Here is a 21,554-nt window from a genome sequence, read left to right as displayed (position 1 = left end):
ACTATTTTATAGCTAGCTTCTTAAATCTATACTAATTCTTTTATTCAAAAATGTTCAGTCTTTTTCAGTAAGTACTTTTCCCCAACTTCCCCAGACTCCTTTTCCTACCCTCATTTGTTTGTCACTATTTCAGCATCTGACAGTCCAACACAATAGGGAACACTTTCCAACCATCACAAGGTTTTGAATGTCAGGTTTAGATTTTCAAATTTATTACTGTAATAACAATTCTCAACAAAGAAGGATCTCTGCGTTCTTGAGCCTGCTCATATTCTGCTCTCCACGCAAGTGAGAGACAGTCCCACACACTAAGTGAAAAGATTGTTTCTATTAATGTAAAAAGACAAGACTGTACCACGGGAACGTGTTATGCATACAGAAATAGAGATGAGTATCTTGGGTCTCCTAATTCATTCGGAATTAAGCTCGAGAGAGAAGGTGTGTAACCTAGATTTATCCCAGATCTTCTTTCTGCCAATACAGCAAGGATTTTTCAGTTAGATGCTCCTGGAAACTGGAGATTTTTTTGGTTGGTTGTTTATTTTTCAAGGTACTATCTATTCCAATCAAACTCAAAACTCACAAATTAGAACTTGCTATTTTACCAAAGAAACCAAGTGCCTAGGCACAAGTATTTCCCACTGCTAATGTGCTGCTCACCATTCAGGTGACGGATGGGACCGAATGCAGGCCATACAGTAATTCCGTTTGCGTCCGGGGGAAGTGTGTGCGAACCGGCTGTGACGGCATCATTGGCTCAAAGCTGCAGTATGACAAGTGTGGAGTCTGTGGAGGAGACAACTCCAGTTGTACAAAGGTTGTTGGAACCTTCAATAAAAAAAGGTAACGTGATGATAGAACAACTGCCCTTATATGAATTGAACAAAGCGTTAGACTCTTGCAAAATTGATAAAGGGGATTCGTATTACATCATAAGCTCTCTATGGGAGGGGGTCTAGCATGGCCCTAGTAACACATGAAGATGAGACGGGAAGGAGAGGAGATGGAAAGGCTCTGGTTGTCAACTGGAAATTTGTGGCACCTCTGGAAGCAGATAAACTGCGATGGCCAAGGAGTCAAGGTGTTGCAGACTAGGAAAACTGAAAAGAAAAAGTCAGTGACATTTCACTTTAGTGATATCTTGCAGATCTATTATTCCTGAAACATAATTTAGGAAAGGATGGCTGGTTTCCATCTTAACTACTTTTTTTTACAAACGGCTTCTCATGAGGCTGTATTTTTCTTGAGAAAACATTTGTCATTGCAAAATGTAAGTTAATTGCAGTGGTGTAGACAACAGACTCATTTTATAGTAAACTATCCTGGTTTATATCTACTCTATAAAGAGTAATATCTGTTTCTTGCTTCCTCTCATGGTCCTTGATTACACTCTTGCTTTAAGTATGTAAGTTTATGAAGTACTCGTTTCTGGCACAAAATATGCTATCAGCTAGGATGGCTGAATCAGCCAGAGTCTGCTGGAACACAGGATTGTTTTTCTTTTCCCCAGACCACTCTTGTGCTGAGTGGCATTGGCCAAGCGCACCTGTATTCTTGATGTATGTGCTGTGTTGTCTTTAAATGGGGAGTAATATACAAACCAAGCTTACAATTTAAAATCCAAGTTAAATAAGGATTTATTAAAACAATTACTTGCCATGTTAATGTAAAAAACTGGAAATTGTTTTTGATATGATAAAAAATTGCATGGCTGAAGAATTTATTTTGAATTCAAATATGCATTACTAATCTTACTTGCTAGGGATATAATAATTATTCATTTAATTGTGTTGGGCCATGAGGTCGAAAATCCTGCAAGTCCAATTATATCCTGCATTTTTATATATTCCAAAGGTGCTAGAAACCTTAAAAATGATCAAGTCTAACCTTTTGTTTTACAAATGAGGGAACCGGGACTCTGAAAGTTTAGGACTTACCCAATTTTACATGGCTGGTGAATGCTAGAGTAGAGGCTGTAACTGAGGTCAGAGGATGCATAGGCCATTTGTAAAAAAGAAAAAAAGGAAAAAAGAAAGGGAAAGAAATTCAAGGACCAAATGCAAAATAAAATTATTTAAAAAAAATAATATGTACTGTATGCTATGTATTCTTCCTACATAAACATATAAACCACATTTTATAATGCTAAATTTAGCATTTTAAGTTTTTTGTATTGACAACTAATATCTGCATATTTGATGTCACATAAAAAAATGAAATTCATGATAGTAACAAGTGGTGTGCCACATAACCACTTGCAAATGAATTTGACCAAGATTATATTCTGTGGAACAAATGACCTATTTAAGTATCCCAAATAAATTACCTTGGACTAATGTGATTTATAAAAAAGAACATTGATCTTGGAGCTGGAATATTTGCAGTCAACCCCTGGCTCAGTAATTTATTAGCCATGTGATCTTTGAAGAGTCACTTAATTTCTTATCAGAATTCTTGAGAGTAGAATGGAAATAATAGTAATTATCTTGCAAATTAATGTTGCTGTGAAGATTAAATGAGATAATGCATGTTAAAATATTTCATTAAGTTCAAACCTCTTCACAAATATGACCCTAATCTTAACTCACTCCTCCCTCAATTTTCTTCATGTCGGTAAACAGTAACTCAATCCTACTGCTTAGACTCAAAACTTCGGAGTCATCTTTCACTCCTTATTTTCTCTCACACCCCACATCCCTCCATCTGCAAATCCTGTCATCATGCTTCCAACATATGTCCAGCATCTGGGTGCCCCTCACCACCACGAGCACTACCACCCTAATCCAGTGATCATCATCGCTTGTCTAGACCAATCCAGTAGTCTTCCCGCTGGTCTCCTGGCCCCTTACCCCTCATGGTCTCTTCTTCATGAAACAGGGAGACCCATCGCTTTATTACTTAAGTGAAATCGTGGCATTCCTTGGCTCAACAGCCTCCAATGGCTTCCATCTCCCTTAGAGTCAATGTCCGAGACTGTTTTGTTGCCTATGAGGTGCTGAAAGATTTGCCCCGCTCTGTCCCTTCTGCACCGTTCCTTTCTCTTGCTCTGCTCTAACCACACTGGACTTCCCATCGCTCCTCAAACATGACCAACAGGCGCATGTACACTATTTCCTTTGCCTGGAATACTTTTCTCCAATTAATAAGCAATGCTTCCTCTATAATTCCTTTAGATCTCTGTCATATGTCACCTCCCCAGGTGATAGCTACTAAATGAATAGGAGGATCTTTCCTGTATCCCCATCATTACTCTCTATCTTCTTACCCTGCTCTGTGTTTCTTCACAGCTCCTATCAATGGATATCATCACAGATTTTGTTTGGGGGGCGTGGTGGGGAGGTCTCACAGACCCCCACTGGAATGTCACTTCCAGGGCAGCATGCTTAGCATGTGTGAATGAATGTATTCCTCCAAGGGAGGCACTGCTCTTAGTACTGTGGAGACAGCCCTGAACAAAAGAAGATTCCCTTGCCCTGCCAGCTCTACGTCACAATAGTTATATAGAAATAACTGCATTCATTCATGGTAGCCAGGGAAGCTGGTTAATGTCCGGAGCTTAAATGATACCAAGCAGGGTGCAAAGAAAGTGAATGAGTACAAAGAGAATCATATCTTACTAAGGTACTAAGAAATCAAGGCTAATCCTCATATTCCCCAGTGCCTTGTGAAACTCAGTTTGAAGATCTGCTGCAATGCTGAAAATCCCCACTGATTCTAGTAAATATGAGACAGGCTGTAAGAAATAAGACTAAAAACAAAACAAAACACTCTCCTGCCCGATTTCCTTACCCTTCATTCTTTTTTTTTTCACAGGGGAAGATTTGCCCTACACTAACATCTGTTGCCAATCTTCCTCCTTCCCCTCCACCGCCCCCAAAACCCCAGTACATAGTTGTGTATAGTTCTAAACTCTTCTAGTTCTTCTATGTGAGCTGCCGCCACAGCATGGCTACTGACAGACAAGTGGTGTGGTTCTGCACCTGGGAACCGAACCTGGGCAGCCAAAGCAGAGCACCCCAAACTTTAACCGCTAGGCCATCAGCACTGGCTCATCATTCATTCTTTATTATCTTTACACACGTTTGGCATCATTTAAACTCTCAATATAACCAGAACTTATTTTCATTTAACTGTTATAAAGTATAACAGGCAGAGGTAAGGGTTTCGTGCATGGGAATATAGTGAAAGAAGCACAAATTGGAAGTCAAGAGGCCTGGCTTTCAAGCCTAACACAGCCACTAATTAGCTCTGGAGTGAACTTGTTCAAATACTCTCCCCACTTTATATGCTTTTTATGTAAGATGGGATATTTTCTACAGCATCCCTCCTGGCTTTGTTTGAAGCCACTGCAGGTTTGCATATTATCTCTTGATATTAGATCCTTCAAGAAAAACTCTTGTACCAGAATGTAATCCAAAATGTATTAAAAAAATAAAAATAATGAATCAAGTTGAAGGGATCAGCAACATCGTCAGCATTGTATCTTCTCTCCTCAGCACAGTCGGAGGCTCTGACACCTTTCTGGTAGTCACTGAAGGTCATATGCCCAACAAACAGGGGCCTTCCCTGGGGTTGAGCTTCCTCTCCAATCCAGAGGAAATGCTTGAGTGGGGGAAACACACATGGGTTTTCAGTATATGAATCAATTGCCCCATAACCTCTAAATCTGAGTAGGAATTTGAGAGTAGATAATTCAGCTTTACACACATCCATCAAATTACACAGGCAATTTATGTCAATTCAAATTACTGGGAAAGTAAAACATATGGGGACTCTATTATGAAATTACTTATTGAGGCAAAGATTTTCACAAAAGGTGACTCCTTCTCACTGTTGTAGTCCCTTGGTGCTTAATTAGCATTTCTGTCCCAGAATTTTCTACAAGCTATGGATATTAGAGATATCTACAGCTTTGCCCATTTTCCTGAGCAGTTGATGGATCATTAGAGACCTATCTTATTTGTCACCCACCATAAAGCCCCACTCTTCATCATGCCTCATAAATACTAAGCATTCGGGGAAACTTGCTAAGGCATGAAAGATTCATTTTTTTTTTCTTTTGATGATACTAGTAAGCTATGGTCACCCAGTTACAGAATTTTATGTTCCATTTGTGTCCTGCCCAGGGAATCCAGAGTTCTAGCAGAAAGGGAAGCAGAGCCTCTACTATCTCTAGTTCAACCGACAGTTAAATTCCTGGTTCCCCAGCTGGTCTGCACATTTGGAAGAACATGAGGCGCCCCAGACGTACTGCTGCCTATGCCCATCTTGAAAGATGGCGATTTAATTGGTCTGGGGTCTGGGGATTTAAATTTTTAAAAGATCTCCACGTGATTCTAATATGCAAACTAGTTTGAGAAACAGTAAAGATTTGTATGAGATTGAGGGCAGATTTTTGTTAGCTCGTGTTTATGTCTCTCGCATTTTGTGCCAGGAAAAAATAAGTAGCTCTGTAAAGACGATAGGATTTGATAAGGATGTGTAACGTTTTTGTAAATCTTTAAATAAAGTTAGTATAAATTTTTAAAACACAAGCTTGTTGCTAACGTCATCCTAATTTTGAACATCATCATAAAAATGATACCATATGAGAGTCTAACCACAATTTTATTTTGTTATAAGAAAATTAATTTTTGAGGCCAATTGTAAACTAATCTCCTAAATACATTAAAACTTTGTGTGAAGATAGGACTTTTAGAGGATTTCTATTTCTTTGTCCGTTTGTTAAGTGTTGACTTATTTTTCCTTCTCTCTCTCTCTCCCTCTCTCCCCTGTGGATATTCTTGCTTCCAGTAAGGGTTACACTGATGTTGTGAGGATTCCAGAAGGGGCAACCCACATAAAAGTCCGACAGTTCAAAGCCAAAGACCAGACTCGGTTCACTGCCTACTTAGCCTTGAAGAAGAAAAATGGTGAGTACCTTATCAATGGGAAGTACATGATCTCCACTTCGGAAACCATCATTGACATCAACGGGACAGTCATGAACTACAGTGGTTGGAGCCACAGGGATGACTTCTTGCACGGGATGGGCTACTCGGCCACAAAGGAGATTCTAATAGTGCAGATTCTTGCAACAGACCCAACGAAAGCCTTAGATGTCCGCTACAGTTTTTTCGTTCCCAAGAAGTCCACTCAAAAAGCAAACTCCGTCACTAGCCATGGCAGCAATAAAGTGGGATCGCAAACGCCGCAGCTGCAGTGGGTGACAGGCCCATGGCTCGCCTGTTCTAGGACCTGTGACACAGGCTGGCACACCAGGACGGTGCAGTGCCAGGATGGAAACCGCAAGTTAGCCAAGGGATGTATTCTTTCTCAGAGGCCTTCTGCCTTTAAGCAATGTTTCCTCAAGAAATGTTAGCCTGTGGTCATGATCTTATGCAGAGATAGCTGGATGATTCATCACTGGTCAGTCATGATGAACAGTGGTGATCGGTCGTGGTGAACTAGAGGTCACCTAAAGCACAGAAAGTCACTCTTCAACAGTGTCATTGTCAACAGGAGTCCAATTATGGGCAGAATCTGCTCTCCGTGACCAGATGAAGATGTGCACTGTTTCATGTGACAGTGGTGACCTTTGAATATAGAAAACTTGGGAGTTATTGAACATCACCTGGGCCTACAAGAATGAAAAAACACTGATGAATGTAGAATCAGGGCACATTTGAAGATGGCAGAACAACAGTCTCCCCCATGTCACCTACCTCTTATAGAATGTCTTCAAAGGCATCATAATCATTTTCACCCGTAATACACAGTAGCTTATTTTTACTGTTTGTAAATACATTCTCCCTTGATATGTCACTTTATATCACTTGGTTCTATTAAAATATATATATATATGTATATATATATATTTCTATAAAGAAGTGCTTGACCAAAGTAGGTCTGCAGCTATTTCAACACCTTCCAGTTTCCAGAAAGAGCTGTGGATGTTTTACTGGAAATTAAGAACTTGCTGCTGTTTTAATAAGATTTAGTATACTTTGAGACTACAGGAGATAAAATTTGAGTCAAAAACCATTTTGACAGCAAGCATCTTCTGAGAATTCTGAAAAACAAAAGGATCTCAGTGTATCTAATCATTGCAATACATACACGGGTCCATTTATTTAAACCTTTGACTGCCTGTATTTTTTCAAGGAGCCAGCCAAATTAATGCATAATTAGGATTTAGAAGTATGTTTGTGTGTGTGTGTGTATGTTATCAGTTTTCAAGAGCCTAAAAATCAGTTTCCTCCTGTTAGAAATTAAAAGGCAAAAAAAAAAATACTTCACCATATTTTCAGGTTATATTTTCACAACTGCTTTTCCTTTCTGTGGCTCCCATCTGATATCTCACAATGTGTCACATACAGACAAAAACACACAGCAAAGAGTTTTCTATCACCTTCAACACTGGTATACCTCTTACCAGCAAGCCTTTAAAATGTACTTTGTTTTTGCTTGTTGTTCATTTTGTTCAAGGGTTCTGTAAGACCTACAATGTTTTGTACTTCTTGCTGACTTAGTTTAATAGGAATATTAAAGATCACTTTGTAGTTAGCCACATCTAGACGTGGTTATCATTTATGTGGCTAGTGCAAAAAAAGTGGTTAATATTAATAAGACTGTTTCCACACTACAGAGGCAATAATTCCTGCATTGCTTTGTTTTTTGAAATTCAAGTATACCGACACTGTACTTAAGATTTTTCCCAATTGGAAAGCATTTGGTTGTACCAGTAAGTGTTTGAGTGATGAAATGTGATGATTTTTGAGAAGTTCATTGCGTTTATTTCCAAAGCCTGTCTAGGTAGGTTGTATGTTAGAATAGTTAGACATGGAAAATTTTGACAGTCATATGCACAAAAATCTCTTTTTAGACAGTAAACTGCATTCCTTCACCCCATAACTCAGAAAACCTAAGGTGTTTCATTTCATTGAGATGTCTTTTTCTTTGTGAAATATCACAAAGCCCATTGTTTTTATAAAAATTTTTAATAATCATACCAAATGTGCCTATTGCTAAAGATTTGCATATAAGGATGTTAGGGGACCATTGTTTGAGTTCCCTTAAACTCATGAGAGTTTATTTTTATTAAAAGATATTTTTAATATAGAAAAATTATGTAATTGATCTTGCTACATCACTTTCATTTCAGTGGGACAGGAGAATGGATGTCTCACTGTTTTAAGTATTTTCTTAAGAAATTATTTGGTAAGACAAATAATTGTTTTACAGAACTGATAGTCATCCTTTGGATTTTCATAGACTGACTTTGCTTTAGACGTAATTATTTTTCTCAATAAATTATCAGTTAGAGAAATGAGGCCTATGTAAGACTAGTAACCTACAGTTGATGGAGGTCACCAGATATCAGGGCAGGGAACAAAGCTATTCACATCAGTCAGAAAAAAAAATTTAAATCACACCAATCATTTGACTATGCAGAGAGAATTAATAGCAAGGCCAACATTATTTTTTCCACTTTTCAAAATAGTTTTAATCAAGTAACGCAACTATGCCAAAATTTATTTTTATCTTTTGTGGTTATATTCACAGCAATATTAAAAAATAATTGAAGAGTAAACATGATTGTTTCCTACTCTGCTTCTCTATACTGTATTCATAGATTTTTTTTAATATGGTTTAACATGATTCGTTTTTTTCCACATATAATGAAGTTTTACACTTCTCATTGAAACAACCCTAGAGAGCATAGAACAAATAAACCACTATTCCATGCTTTCAAGGAGTTTTCTTTAGTTTTTTTGTATGAGGATCAATAGATTGACTAAGGAATTTATGTCTAAACTCCTGAGAAAAATGATGTAGACTGGAGGCTGAAATTCAGAGACATGGAGTGATCAGTAGATATAGAGAATGATAAGCAAAGGGAAAATTGTCTTTAACAAAATCTAATTCAGTCCAATTTGACTTTGGGCTAGGCCATTCACCTTTCCATAGTTGCACCTTGAATAAAGAGTCTAGGGGCTACTTAGGGGCTACCTAGGGGCTACTTCCTCAAAAAAAGAGTTTGTCTGAAAATGCTCAGGTTAGTAAGAATTTAATCTCACTCACAAAACTAAACACTCCAGATTGTTTCATTAAATACAAAGGGAGCCCAGAAGAAAATAGCATTGATTTCTTCTAGAACAGAAAAGGTCAAATTAAGCCCCACCTTGTTATTTAGAGGTTTAAGGGCACTGTTTTAATTTGTTCAACAAATTCAACTTCCTTTGCCTTCCTGTGGAAACAGTTTTATCCCATTAAACTAAGAATTGAGGGATTAATCACAGGCAAAAAAAAAAAGTTGCAGCACTGAAAAAAAAGTAATTTATTGTTTTTGCAACTTGTATGTGAATTTGTGTGATAAGATTATTTATTCTTATTTAACAAAAATATGTGCAAATTCTATATTTAAAATGTTTTGCTGTTGTCCTACTTTTTAATTTATGCTTCATGTTTGTGTATAAAGTACACTTTGTGAGTTTACATAATATACAGCACTGGTTGCTTTTGTATTTTTTTACCGAAAGCTTTCTGCGTGAAACAGGTGTATTTGTGTATATTCCTCATGTATCCTTATTCTGATAGTATCGTTTTCCTTTCTAAGCCAGATTTAAATTTAATCTTTCATGACTAGTAGTGTTCATTACTTGTAGTTACATTAACAGGTCTTTTGGGTTCCATTAATACTGATTTTTCCAAGTCACAGATAAGAAAAACACTTGCTCAAGCAATTAAAGTCCAAGTTTTAAACTTGGGCACATAGATAGCCTGGAAGCTTCCCACAGAAGCTAAGATACAGTTAAGAATCAGGTCAATTCACTTCACTGATAAACCTAGACAAAAAGCTATTGATGTATTATATGAAAGTTGTATACACACAACCTCTGAGTGATATCAATCATAATAAAACCAAATATTGTCTTTTGCTGCTTTCGAAACACTCCTTAAAATTAGTATCATATAGTCTCTAGTGTCTGTAGGATTCTATAGATGAGAGTAAACAAATTGGGTTTAAATGATTCAAATGTTAGTAGTCAACTGTTTCTACAAATATGGGGTCTCCATTGATAGAGTGTGAGTTTTTGCTACTACTAATGAATCTCGTGGAGTGATCAAAGGACTTGGGACAGGCAGGGACACCTCTGATGACATCAACTTCCCTCTGTGGTTTGACAGCCTGGTCACAGCAATAAGGCAGAGCACCCTTGGATACACAATTCTCCAATTCAATCTCTGGCTCTGACATTTCTCCCATTGCCTCCTTCCTTATTAACAAGGGCATTGTCATGGTTAAGGCAAGGACGGAAGCCAGATTCAAAGAAGTCCAGGACTTGTGCTATGACTTATAGTTCACTGTTTGTGAAATAAGATTGAATTGAATAATGACCAAATTTACTGATTGTTTATGGCTGAGTGTGAAATCCCATTGGCATGATTGGTGAATATCACGTTTATAATCAAACTTGAGGCTATAAAAATACCTTTTATTTTTGAACATTTCAAAGCTACAAAATAAATGAATAAGACTGAGTACAGAAATGATCATCCAAAGCTATAATAGAACCAAGTGCAAGGTCAAGGTGATCCATGATTTAGACATACAGAAAAGGATCTTGCATATTTTCTCTATTATTTTTCTCATTTGCCAACACCTTGTATTTTAGATTGTCAAACAGGTAGATCAGCTTAACTGACTAGTCCAATGAAAAAAACAATCTTCCTAAGAAATGAACTACAGAAGTGACTTCTACTTGCATGAACTACAGAAATGACGTCTCAAGTTTTATCACCACGAAACACATCAGTCTGTAATGCATAACTGTGTTCTTGTCAATTAATGAGAACATACTGAAATAAGAGCCCATGTATTAGTGATACAAAAAATGGAAATATACATGGTGTTTAGATCAAAAAAGCATTCAATCTGGCAAATGTCTTTCTGGTGCCATGATACGCTAATTCTCAGTGCAGATTTTGTGGAAAAGTAAAGGAATATGTTGTTAGAAGATGTTGGTTTAAAAGAGAATAAGACTGAAACATCCATATTAGTTAACCCAGTTAATTGCACCCTCGTAATATACTAGCACTTTAGCAGTAAGTTTGCTATCTGTGGTCCTTATCCCAGAGCTCCACCATATGCACCGCCATAGGTCAAATGAAAAAACAAGGACTAGCCCATCATCCTACAAGGCACTGCCACATTTAGTGACCCAGAGTCTAACACTGTGAGGAAAACTGTGATTTATAAATAAAACAGGGCATTTTTTTTTTCATTTCTCTTTGGCACATCCAATGAACAATGGTCATTTGTATCAAGGTGCTAACATCAGTAATCAATTGTCAAATGTCTTTCTGAGTTGCTATTTTATTCTACATGATTTTTCAGTTCGCAAGAAAGAGGTCTAAGTTTTTTGTCAAGACTGGACACGACTTATTACTCAAAGTTTGGGAAATTGCATCTCATGGTCATTCTGATCAGTGTTCAGTGGCATAAGGTATAGGAACATCGAAAATATTTAAGGTCACATTAAAACTTGAAGAGGGTCAGGCTGGAATCGCAGACTTTTAGATGAGACATATTTCATCACTAAGCCATCAGAGTTCCTTTCAAACATTCCTCTCAAACAAACTTTTATTTCCTATACACAAACAAACTTTCGTGTGTATTTGGCCTAACTTTTTTAAGCTTTGCAATGTTTTATATCAGTAGTAAACCCTTGGCTATTAGTACATCTCAATCTTTTCTTTAACAATTCACAACATAGAAACACTTCAACCCATACTGAGAGTTTATTTAGAAGACAAGATCAGACTGTGTGTGACTTTGTGAGGCTAGACTTCAGATTAATATACATTGTCTCTGGATGGTATTTTTGCATTGCACACTCAGACATGACATACACATAGGAATTGACAAATACTGCTTACATTTTAGTATGACGTATTAGCCAGCAGAAATCATGCACGTGCTTTGTAAATAGACTGCAGATAACTAAACAGATTGCAGAAATACGTTCAGTTTGATGTAAGCAGTGGCACAAATATTTGATTTCTGTATTAGAGTCTGTGAATAAAGTCAGGTAATAAACCCAAGTAGGTATAACTGAGATTTTTAAATCTTGAAACATGCTTTCAAAGTAGAGTAAAATATTGAGGATTTACATGCTGTAGATAAGCAGTAAAATGTAAACTGCTTATTACCCTCAATTTTCCAGAAGGGATGGTATTTTTCGGTAAATATAATGCAATTGAAAAACCAAAAATCTTGGAAAACTAAGACGGGTCTTGTTTAAAATGTCTCTTCAGCTTTGGCAAATTTCAAACCTGAATCAGCTATTGAAAGCATTACTGTGTCTTGTAGCCTGTATTCCACAACAGCTCTGTTATTCAGGTAAACCAATTGAACTGAGTCGTTTGGGACCTATACTGTAATATTTTTCATGGAGGCACAATATATTATTTTGTAAAGCATTTCCCTATGTGTGACTTTAAACTGTAAAACTAAATATCGGCTTTGTGGTTTCAGTGGGCATAATAAATATTCATTGTAAACTAGGTTAAAGAATGTACTGCATATAATATTTTTTAGAGTTGGAAACTATTGTCCATTTATTTTTAATTTTCTCATAATAGACGCAGGACCAAGCCAGGTCTTAAGGAAGCCATAGGCTCTCTATAATTTCTACCATCTTTCATCCACTTTGGCGCAGACAATTAATACTTTCTCCGTCTTAAAGTGCTATCAGACTATCACCCCATAAGTCTGTCTAGAATTGAACTTCTGGTGTTAAATTAGAAACAGCAAGAAACATAATCTACTTTCTTCATCTTTACTTTTTTAAAGATAAACTTATTCTAGACACAAAATTAAAGAGTCAAGGTAATAGGGTAGACCTGGAAATATGAAAAGAATTGACATTCACTTGCAAAAGCCTAATTATTTGCTAACAAATTTATGGTATTAAGGTTCCTAAGGACATCAATTCTTTCTTAACCTAAAATCATTACAGTTTACTGTACATTGCAAACATTGAATTTCTCATATCAAATAATATTTCAGAACTGTTGAACTTTAAATTTTTTTTTTAGTAGGATGTATATTTTTAAAAAGATTGTTTTTGCTGAGGAAGATTCACCCTGAGCTAACATCTGTTGCCAATCTTCCTCTTTTTGTGTGAGAGCTGCCACCACAACATAGCCACTGACAGACGAGTGGTGTTGGTCTGCACCCGGGAACTGAAACCAGGTCACCAAAACAGAGTGCGAGAACTTAACCACTAGGCCACCAGGGCTGGCCCAGGATGTATACTTTTTTAAAGAAATAATTTAAAATGCCTATACTTTTAAAAACATGATATATAAACAGACATCATAATATGGCTGAAGTTTGAACATCTCTGGGTCAGGCCCTGCGGTAAACACCTCACAAACTTTCTCCCACGTTTCTCTCCATGAGCCTTGTGACATTGGTCTTAAGATCCCAATATTACACACGACCATCACATCATAATAACTGTTAATGGTGATCTAGCTGTCACCAAATGCCAGACACTATTATAAGCACTTTAGATATTTATTATCAATTATTGGCTTCTTTAAGCACGGAGAGTCTTAAATCCTTATGGACTGTGAGTCTGAGGGAGGGATTGTAGGGTGGATGGAGGACTGTGTGAGATTGGAGAAATGGGGGGAGGCATTTAGATGCCCTAATGTGTGGGCCCCCTGAGTAAAAGCAAAGAGCAGTCTTAAAATTCCAATAAAGTTGGCAAGAAAACTAGGGAGAATCAGGCAAGCAGTGAGAGCAGAGGCAAGAGCTTAGAGTGTACAAAGGACTGTTGTTTGAGGAGAGAGAATTTGATTTAGAAAACTGGCAAATTGCTGGGAAGGGTAAAAAAAAAATGTGGTATTTAACCTTACAAACTGCTTCACAGCTAATAGTGTGCTGGTTCAGACAAGGTCAAGGCGTAAAACAGCTCCTGGGGGTAGCTTTTAGATTAGGAGTAGAATGAACAAAGAAGATGGTTAGAAACAGCACTAAATCCAAACGATCTTTAATTCCTAGATGCTGTGAGAATCTTTCTTGGTATATATTGTTTTATCTGTTCAATTCAACTCATGTTTTCCCACAGAATAAATGATTACATGTCTCAGTGTAGACACAAGCAGAGGAGTGTAGCTCTGCTTTTCTCAGTTCCCCTCCACGTCCGTCGGATAGGTGAAGAGAATCAACTTCCAGAATGATTAACCCCAGGGCAGTTCCCAGGGATGGAGGGAGATAAGAAGCTGTACCAGGACCTTACTCCAACATGAATTCATAAAATTTGTTGTAAGATACATTTCTCTTTCCACTTCTGGCTGCCCACAGTGGTTTGTCTCCCTATTTGAGCCTCCATTGGGGTTTGTTTTGAATTGGAGTTATAGACCTTTTATTGTTGTTGTTACTTATTAAAAGCATCTAAATCTTGGAAAGCAGGGAAGTATATTTGTTAATTGCTTGTAAGTAAACTCATTCCAAAAACAGTGACTGAACTAGTTTTAGGTTAAAAGAATTCTTCATCTACAACAGTATTGGGAACTATTAAGCTCATCTTCCAAATAAGTCTGGTACCTACTAGACCCTGAGAAGAATTTATCCAGATTGTTTCTGTGCTCTTGAGCCCCTTTATTATCTCTTTGCCTGTTCAAAGATGTTTTCTCTTTCTCCTTGGATCTTAGTCGTATTGCTTTAGGCAGTTTCAAGATGGGCGCTCAGACTTTAGAGCTGGATAGGATCAGGAAGAAGATACAAAAGACACAAGAGCCTACATAGATGGAACCCTGAGGAAGTACCTGGAGCTGTGACCACAGTGGGAATGTCAGACAGAATGTTGGTGTACAGGAACAAGCAATTGATGTCTCCTCCTTCAAGACTATGCTAAGAATAACCACTTCTTAGCTTCTCCACTGCTAGCACCCTAGTCCAAGCCACCAACCTTTCCACCCTGAACAACAGCAAATGCCTCCTAACAGTGCCTCCTGCTTCCTTCCCCAGGCAGACTGATCATGGAGAACCATAAGTCAGATCATTTAACTCCTTTGCCAAAAATTCTTCAGCGCCTTCCCAGCTCACTCAAAGCAAAAAAACAGTGTCCTTTCCATGACCTTCAAAGTCCCCCAGATCTGGTTCTTGTCTCCTCTCTGACTCCCTCTCCTGTTCCCCTTACCTTGGCCCACTATTCCAGCAGCTTTACCTCCATGCTGTCCTCACTATACCAAGCACGAACTCTGTCCAGAACCCTTTGCCTAGAAAATTCTTCTCCAGATATACACTTGCTTCTTCTCCCCCTTCAAGTCTCTGTTTAAACGTTAACTCTCAGAGAGGCCACCCCTGATCACCCTAAATCAAATAGAAGCATTCCTCCTTCATTTTTTCTCATGGCACTTATCAACACTTGAGATTTTCATTATATACTCATTTGTATATGTCGGATATATATATATGGATATATATATATGGATATAAATGTGCATACTTCGAGGGCATAGTCTTTGTTTTTTTTCCCTACAACCATATCACCAGCTCCTAGGAAGGTGCCTGGCATATAACAAGTACTCAATAAGTACTTATTGAATGAATGAATGAATGAATGAATGAATGAATAGATGACAATCCAGGCAGATAATCCTCAATAAGAGGATTCTGAAAATGGTCAATGGTGTCTCAGCAAGTGGGAAAAACATGGTAATGGAAATATTTTAACAGGTAACACACATTTTAGAGAAAAAGCAAGCCAAGGTTAGGCCAGGGAAGTAGAAGAGCCAAGGTAGATGGATGGTAACAAGAACTCAGCTCCTTGGTTCTAAGACAGATCTTTCATTCCTGAGATAACATGTTGTGGAAGGCAAAATTCTCAAGATGTCCCTCCATAATTCCTATCCCTTGATTATTCAATCAAATACTAATCCAGATACTGCTATGAAAGTATTTTGCAGATGGAATTAATGTTACTAACTCATAAACCTTATAATAGGAAGATTAACCTGGATTAACTGGAGGGCCCAATGTAATCACAAGAACTCTTAAAAGCAGAAGAGAAAGGCAGAAGGGGAAGTCAGAGAAATTTCAAGCATGAGTAGGATTCCATGCACCATTGCTAGCTTTGAAAATGGAGAAAGGGAGCCACAAGCCAAGGAATGAAGGCAGTGTCTAGAAGCTGAGAATGACTCCCAGTTGACAGCTGGCAAGGAAACAGGGGTCTCAATTCTACAACTGAAAGACGCTGGATTCTAGCAACAACATGAAGGAGCTTCAAATCAGATTCATCCTCAGAGCCTCCATAAAAGACACAGTCCTGTTGCCACCTTATTCCTACCTGGTAATACCCAGAGCAGAGACCCAGCTAAGCCATGCTGAGCCTAGACATCTATAGAACTGTGAGATAATAAGTTGGCATTGTTTTAAGCTGCTAAATGTGAAACAATTTGTTATGGTACTTATAGAAAATGAAAACAAGGAAGGATCCCAGTCTAGAGTGGAGTGTCAGAAAGGCTATCAGGTTAGACCCTTAAGCAGAATGAACAAGGTTAAGACCCAGTGATTGGGGTTACAGTACAAGGAGAGAACACAAGAAAAACACAGAATCAGATTTACTAGAACTGGCACAAGGTTTGGGATAAGACCCTCATCTAAGCTACTTTGATATGGAGTCACTTGGGCTGCTAGACAAGAGGTCCACACATACACTCTGACTCAAGACAGGATTAGCTAAAAGCTTGGTGGGAAGCGAGAATCTGTAGCCACAGTGATAAGAACAAGCAGAAACAGGCTGAAAATAAGGGCAAAGCGGATAGGAGTTGATGGATGGATGGCGAAATCTATTGCCTGGAACAATGGTTTCCAAAACGCAGCTAAGAAATCCTTTGTTGGCAATAAGCAAATGAATAAAGGTTTTGATCAAATAAGTTAAAAATCTAACAGGGATATTCTGATTATATATTGCTATTAACAAACCATCCCAAAATTTAGTGATTTAAGACAGCAGTTTATTGAACTTCGTGATTTCGTGAGTCAGGGCTCAGTTGGGTGATACATCTGCTCCACATCACCTGGGTCATTTGGTGGCTGGACTGGGGTGGAGAATCCCAGACAGGTTCATGCACATCCCTTGTGTCTTGGCAGAGACAGTTAGAAGGTGAGTCTCAGCTGGTCTCTTCATTTTTCATGTAGTCTTGGGCCTTTTCTTTTCTTTTTTTTTTTTTTCTGAGGAAGATCAGCCCTGAGCTAACATCCAAGCCAATCCTCCTCTTTTTTGCTGACAAAGACCAGCTCTGAGCTAACATCTATTGCCAATCCTCCTCCTTTGTTTTTCGCCAAAGCCCCAGTAGATAGTTGTATGTCATAGTTGCACATCCTTCTAGCTGCTGTATGTGGGACACGGCCTCAGCATGGCCGGAGAAGAGGTGCGTCGGTGCGCACCCGGGATCCGAACCCAGGCCGCCAATAGTGGAGCGCATGCACTTAACTGCTAAGCCACGGGGCCGGCCCATGGGCCTTTTCTTGTGGTCTCTTTAGCAAGTTATAGTCAGTCTTTTCACAAGGTGGCTTAGGGTTCCAAGAGCAGGTGTTTCCAGAGGACCAAGTGGAAACTACAAGGTTTCTCATGGCTGAGACTTGGAAGTTCCAGAGCATCCCTTTTTAATACAACTAATTAAAAATTTCACTATGTGTGAATCAGCAACACTCAAGGATCCTTTCTTGATTCTTCCAGAAGTTGAAAGATTTTACAATATGTCGTTCTTTATAGTTTAGTTATCAACCTTTTAAATTTAATTTTTTTTGCAACCATGTCATTTCTACACACAAATAAATGGAGGTTTCCATTTCAGAAACAATAATGTCTAGAATTACAAAGGCATAATAGTTAACAATTAAGAGGAAATCATTACCCTTTATGTTCATTTCAGTATAAAACAAGCAAGCTTCAGACAGTAAGTCACACAGTCTTGTAATTAACTTGGTGCACCAGCCCTGACTCTGGGGAATCTTCCTCATTGGGTGGGGAAGATGAGTTGATTTTTATTGTTTTTTGTTTTGTTTTGTTTTGTTTTCCCAGTCTGCATGAGTTTCCCTGGAAAAACATTTCAACATGTCTAAAAAGTTGCTATTGTCATTCTGTGGACCAAGAGGGTCTGACTTAAGGAGGCCTCAAATTTAAGATTGCAAAGAAAGTTTTTGGTATCAGTTGTACATATGGAGTTGGATATCCTTATTTTCCAAAATATATTAAGCCAGATGTATACAATAGCATCTTAAATTGCTCGATCATCTGCAGGTCATTTCATGAACTAAAATCCCTCTAATTAGGAAGATGAAGACTTTGGAAATGCACTATTTAGGAATTATATACAGCACCTTAATTGATGCTATATAATGAAGCCATAATCAAGTTCCAGTTCCTTTAAAGTGATAGGCCTCTCTCCTAATTCCTACCAGTTCCCCTGCCATTGGTCCTACAGGGGGCCAGTCAGAGATTATGGACGAATCAATATAAATCCGTCAACATAGACTTTAAAAGGCATCTACTGCTTAAAACGGGTCAGGAGCCTATAGAAAGGACAGCTTATATGCTGCATCTTTCTCCTATTGAAAGAACAAAACCATTTTAATATTGGTAGAGTGTTTCTGCAGCCCATTATTTTTATTCCGACAATCCAATAGAGATAGACCCCTAAACCTCTTTTGAATTTTGTCATTGATTGGTCTCCAGTATGTGAGCTCGCTGACAGAATTTGACAAGAAATCCAAGACTGTCATGCAGGTGACTTTTTTTTTAATTTCGGGGTCATAGGAAGAAACAGAAATCTCTCCAAAATAGGTGTTTCTGGTTGTCTTATTTTCTTGAAAATAAATCTTTTTTCAGAATACTTTTCCTTTGATCTTCCATTTACCCTTATTTTGAAAACTCTATATTGTATAAGGAGTTAAAAGTTCTTAAGCCAAATAGCACTTTAAGAATTTGATTAAAGCTGTGGTTCACTTAATAAATGCACATGCACACAAAATGTCATGTACAATTTCTAGAGAAGTTGTGGACCTCTGAAGCCAAACAGGGAATTCCAATGTAACAGAAAGAAAAATACATATGTTGTAAATGGAAATTTTCTAATAAACGGCTTCTTGCAAGTGAACATTTTGCTCTGAAGATTAAGACATATTTAGTATACATTGATGATTTTTAAAAACATTTAATGATTAATTAAGTAATATGGACTGTAATAATATTAGAGTGCAATAGTAAATAATAACAATTCCACTATTCAAGGACCTAAGGCCAGGGAGATGCATATATAGGTGACAAGAAATTATATTGCAGTGCAATAGTTTCTATGGTGGTGTCAGTCACGTAATATAGTTGCCAAAGAAGCAGCTAGGCTCTTGAATTGCATTGATACAGTTATACACAGTGATTCTGTTCCTTTTCTGCATTGATAGTGATGTCGCAGATGCTGCTAATGCTAACATCCATTCCACCTTCTCTCCTTGCTCCGTATTAACAATGGTAGGGCAGATGCTCAGCTAGAGACTAGGTCCTTGAGCAACTGAACCAATGCCAACAATCAACCATCTTTGGAATTCTTGTTTAGTGAGAACATTTTTTTGTTTTTTATTATTTATTTGTTTATTTATTTTTTGCTGAGGAAGATTCGCCTGAGCTAATGTCCACTGCCTATCTTCCTCTTTTTGTATGTGAGCTGCCACCACAGCATGGCCACTGACAGACGAGAGGTGTAGGTCCGCTCCCAGGAACCAAACCCAGGCTGCCGAAATGGAGCACACTGAACTTAACCACCAGGCCACTGGACTGGCCCACAAGAATATTTTTATAAAAAATTGGATTTTCTCTTTTTTGCAGACAAAAGCATTTCTAATTGATTCAAGTTCTCATTTCCATCCTGGAAATCCTAAATTAAGAACAATAGAAACAAACTGAAGCTCCACTAGGGAAAAGAGGTGGAAAAGATAGAGGAACTTAAAACTTTCCTATTTTGTGTGATTAAAGGAAAAGTTGGAGGGGGACTTCAGAATGATATAGTATGTGTTTTCAAACAATTGAGGGGCTATCATAGGGAAGAAAAATCAGTTATTTTACATAACTAGGAGGGTAGAATTAAAACAAATGGGTTGGTCAAAGTAAGAACCAATGTAGGGAAAAGTTTCTACCATTCTCACATTTTAACTTTTCTTTCAAATACAGGTGCTTCAGAAGTACCATAACAGTGAAGGTTTACTTTTACCACTTCTGTTCCCCACTGAAGTTTCCCAAAAGTGTCAACACACACTCTGTGTATATATACATTACTTTTAAGTATGTTTAATAAATGTTTCTTGTTGTTCCCGTTCATCCTATAGACTGCTATGTACTTCATGCATTCAGTATGCAATGTTGACCACTTACAAAAGCCTAGTTTGACTTTTACCCAAGCACCGTAGTTCTCACTCAGGGATAATTTTGCCCCCCAGGAGATATTTGGCAATGTTTGGAGATATTTTTGATTGTCACAATTCAGGGGCCCGGATGCTACTGGCATCTAGTGGGTAGAATCAAGAGATGCTGCGAGGCACAGGACAACCCCCCACAACAAAGAATTACGTATCCCATCCGAGGGGGCTGAGAAACACTGCCTCAATAGATCACTCCTCTCCTGCTCTGCTTGTATGATATGCATTCTCAGGAGACTACTTCTTACCTTCTAATTGATGTGAGTCAACATTCCTGTGACTCTTTTCTCCTTGCTGCTGTGGAAGTTGGAGCAGCAGGAGCTGGGCCAGTGCTTTGTTCTTGGAGCATTGGCACTGGGTGTGTGTTTCCTCACACAAGAACCAAATAATCTCCAGTAGGTTATGAGCTCTGCGCATTGTTGCAACAATTGATGGATTATACAGGTGAGCGTGGCATAGACTGACGACAGCCAATTATTATAAATCACCATTAGTCTTACTTCCAGCCACATGCAAATGATTGCAAGAAATGTATGGAAACCAGCCCTGGCCCATCCATTTTAGAAAATGAGTATTGCGTCCAAAGCCAGGTTTGCACATTTTCTGAATGATCTAAGTGGAATGTTTTTCATATAGCCAAATGAAAAGAATTGAGAAGAATGAAAGTTTTGTTCCTTCAAGGGCATTTTTAAACAATATTTTATTTTAGGTGCAAATAGCATTTATTTTTAAGTAGTAAGTGCTGTAAATGAGCATATTTTAGTTTCTAGGGAATTTTAGAAGTACAAAAACTCTAAGAAATACAAAAACAGAGTAATCCAACGGACAATCTCAATTGAGTTTTCAACATCAGTCACTAGCTATAGATAATTTTTTAGTTTCAGAATGTTTTTAAGAATAAGAGTTATATAAAAGCTTGTATATTAAGATTTATGCCAAAATATATATTCTCAAACTTGGCCATTTAGAATAGCCCAAATGCCATTATAATTGACTAAAGAGGAAAAAAAAGATTTTCTTTCTTTTTTTCCAACCACAATTTCCTAATTTAGAAAGGAAACCACCAATAATACAATAGCTG

General features: G+C 37.8%; 1 protein-coding gene across 1 annotated transcript in view; it reads left to right on the top strand.

Moving 5' to 3' along the window:
• ADAMTS5 (ADAM metallopeptidase with thrombospondin type 1 motif 5) overlaps positions 1 to 9,276 on the top strand; it is a 45,758-nt gene extending 36,482 nt beyond the window's left edge. The window contains exons 7-8 of the mRNA XM_058522967.1: positions 668 to 843; positions 5,794 to 9,276. Of these exons, the coding sequence (XP_058378950.1) occupies positions 668 to 843; positions 5,794 to 6,361 (744 nt within the window). The 3' untranslated portion in view covers positions 6,362 to 9,276. The remainder of the gene's footprint in view (positions 1 to 667; positions 844 to 5,793) is intronic.
• The last annotated feature ends 12,278 nt before the right edge of the window (positions 9,277 to 21,554 follow it).

The sequence above is a fragment of the Diceros bicornis genome, chromosome 27, assembly GCF_020826845.1.
Source record: "Diceros bicornis minor isolate mBicDic1 chromosome 27, mDicBic1.mat.cur, whole genome shotgun sequence".
Classification (NCBI taxonomy): Eukaryota; Metazoa; Chordata; class Mammalia; order Perissodactyla; family Rhinocerotidae; genus Diceros; species Diceros bicornis.
Note: the sequence above shows the minus strand (reverse complement) of the source record. Positions and strands in the feature narration are given on the sequence as shown.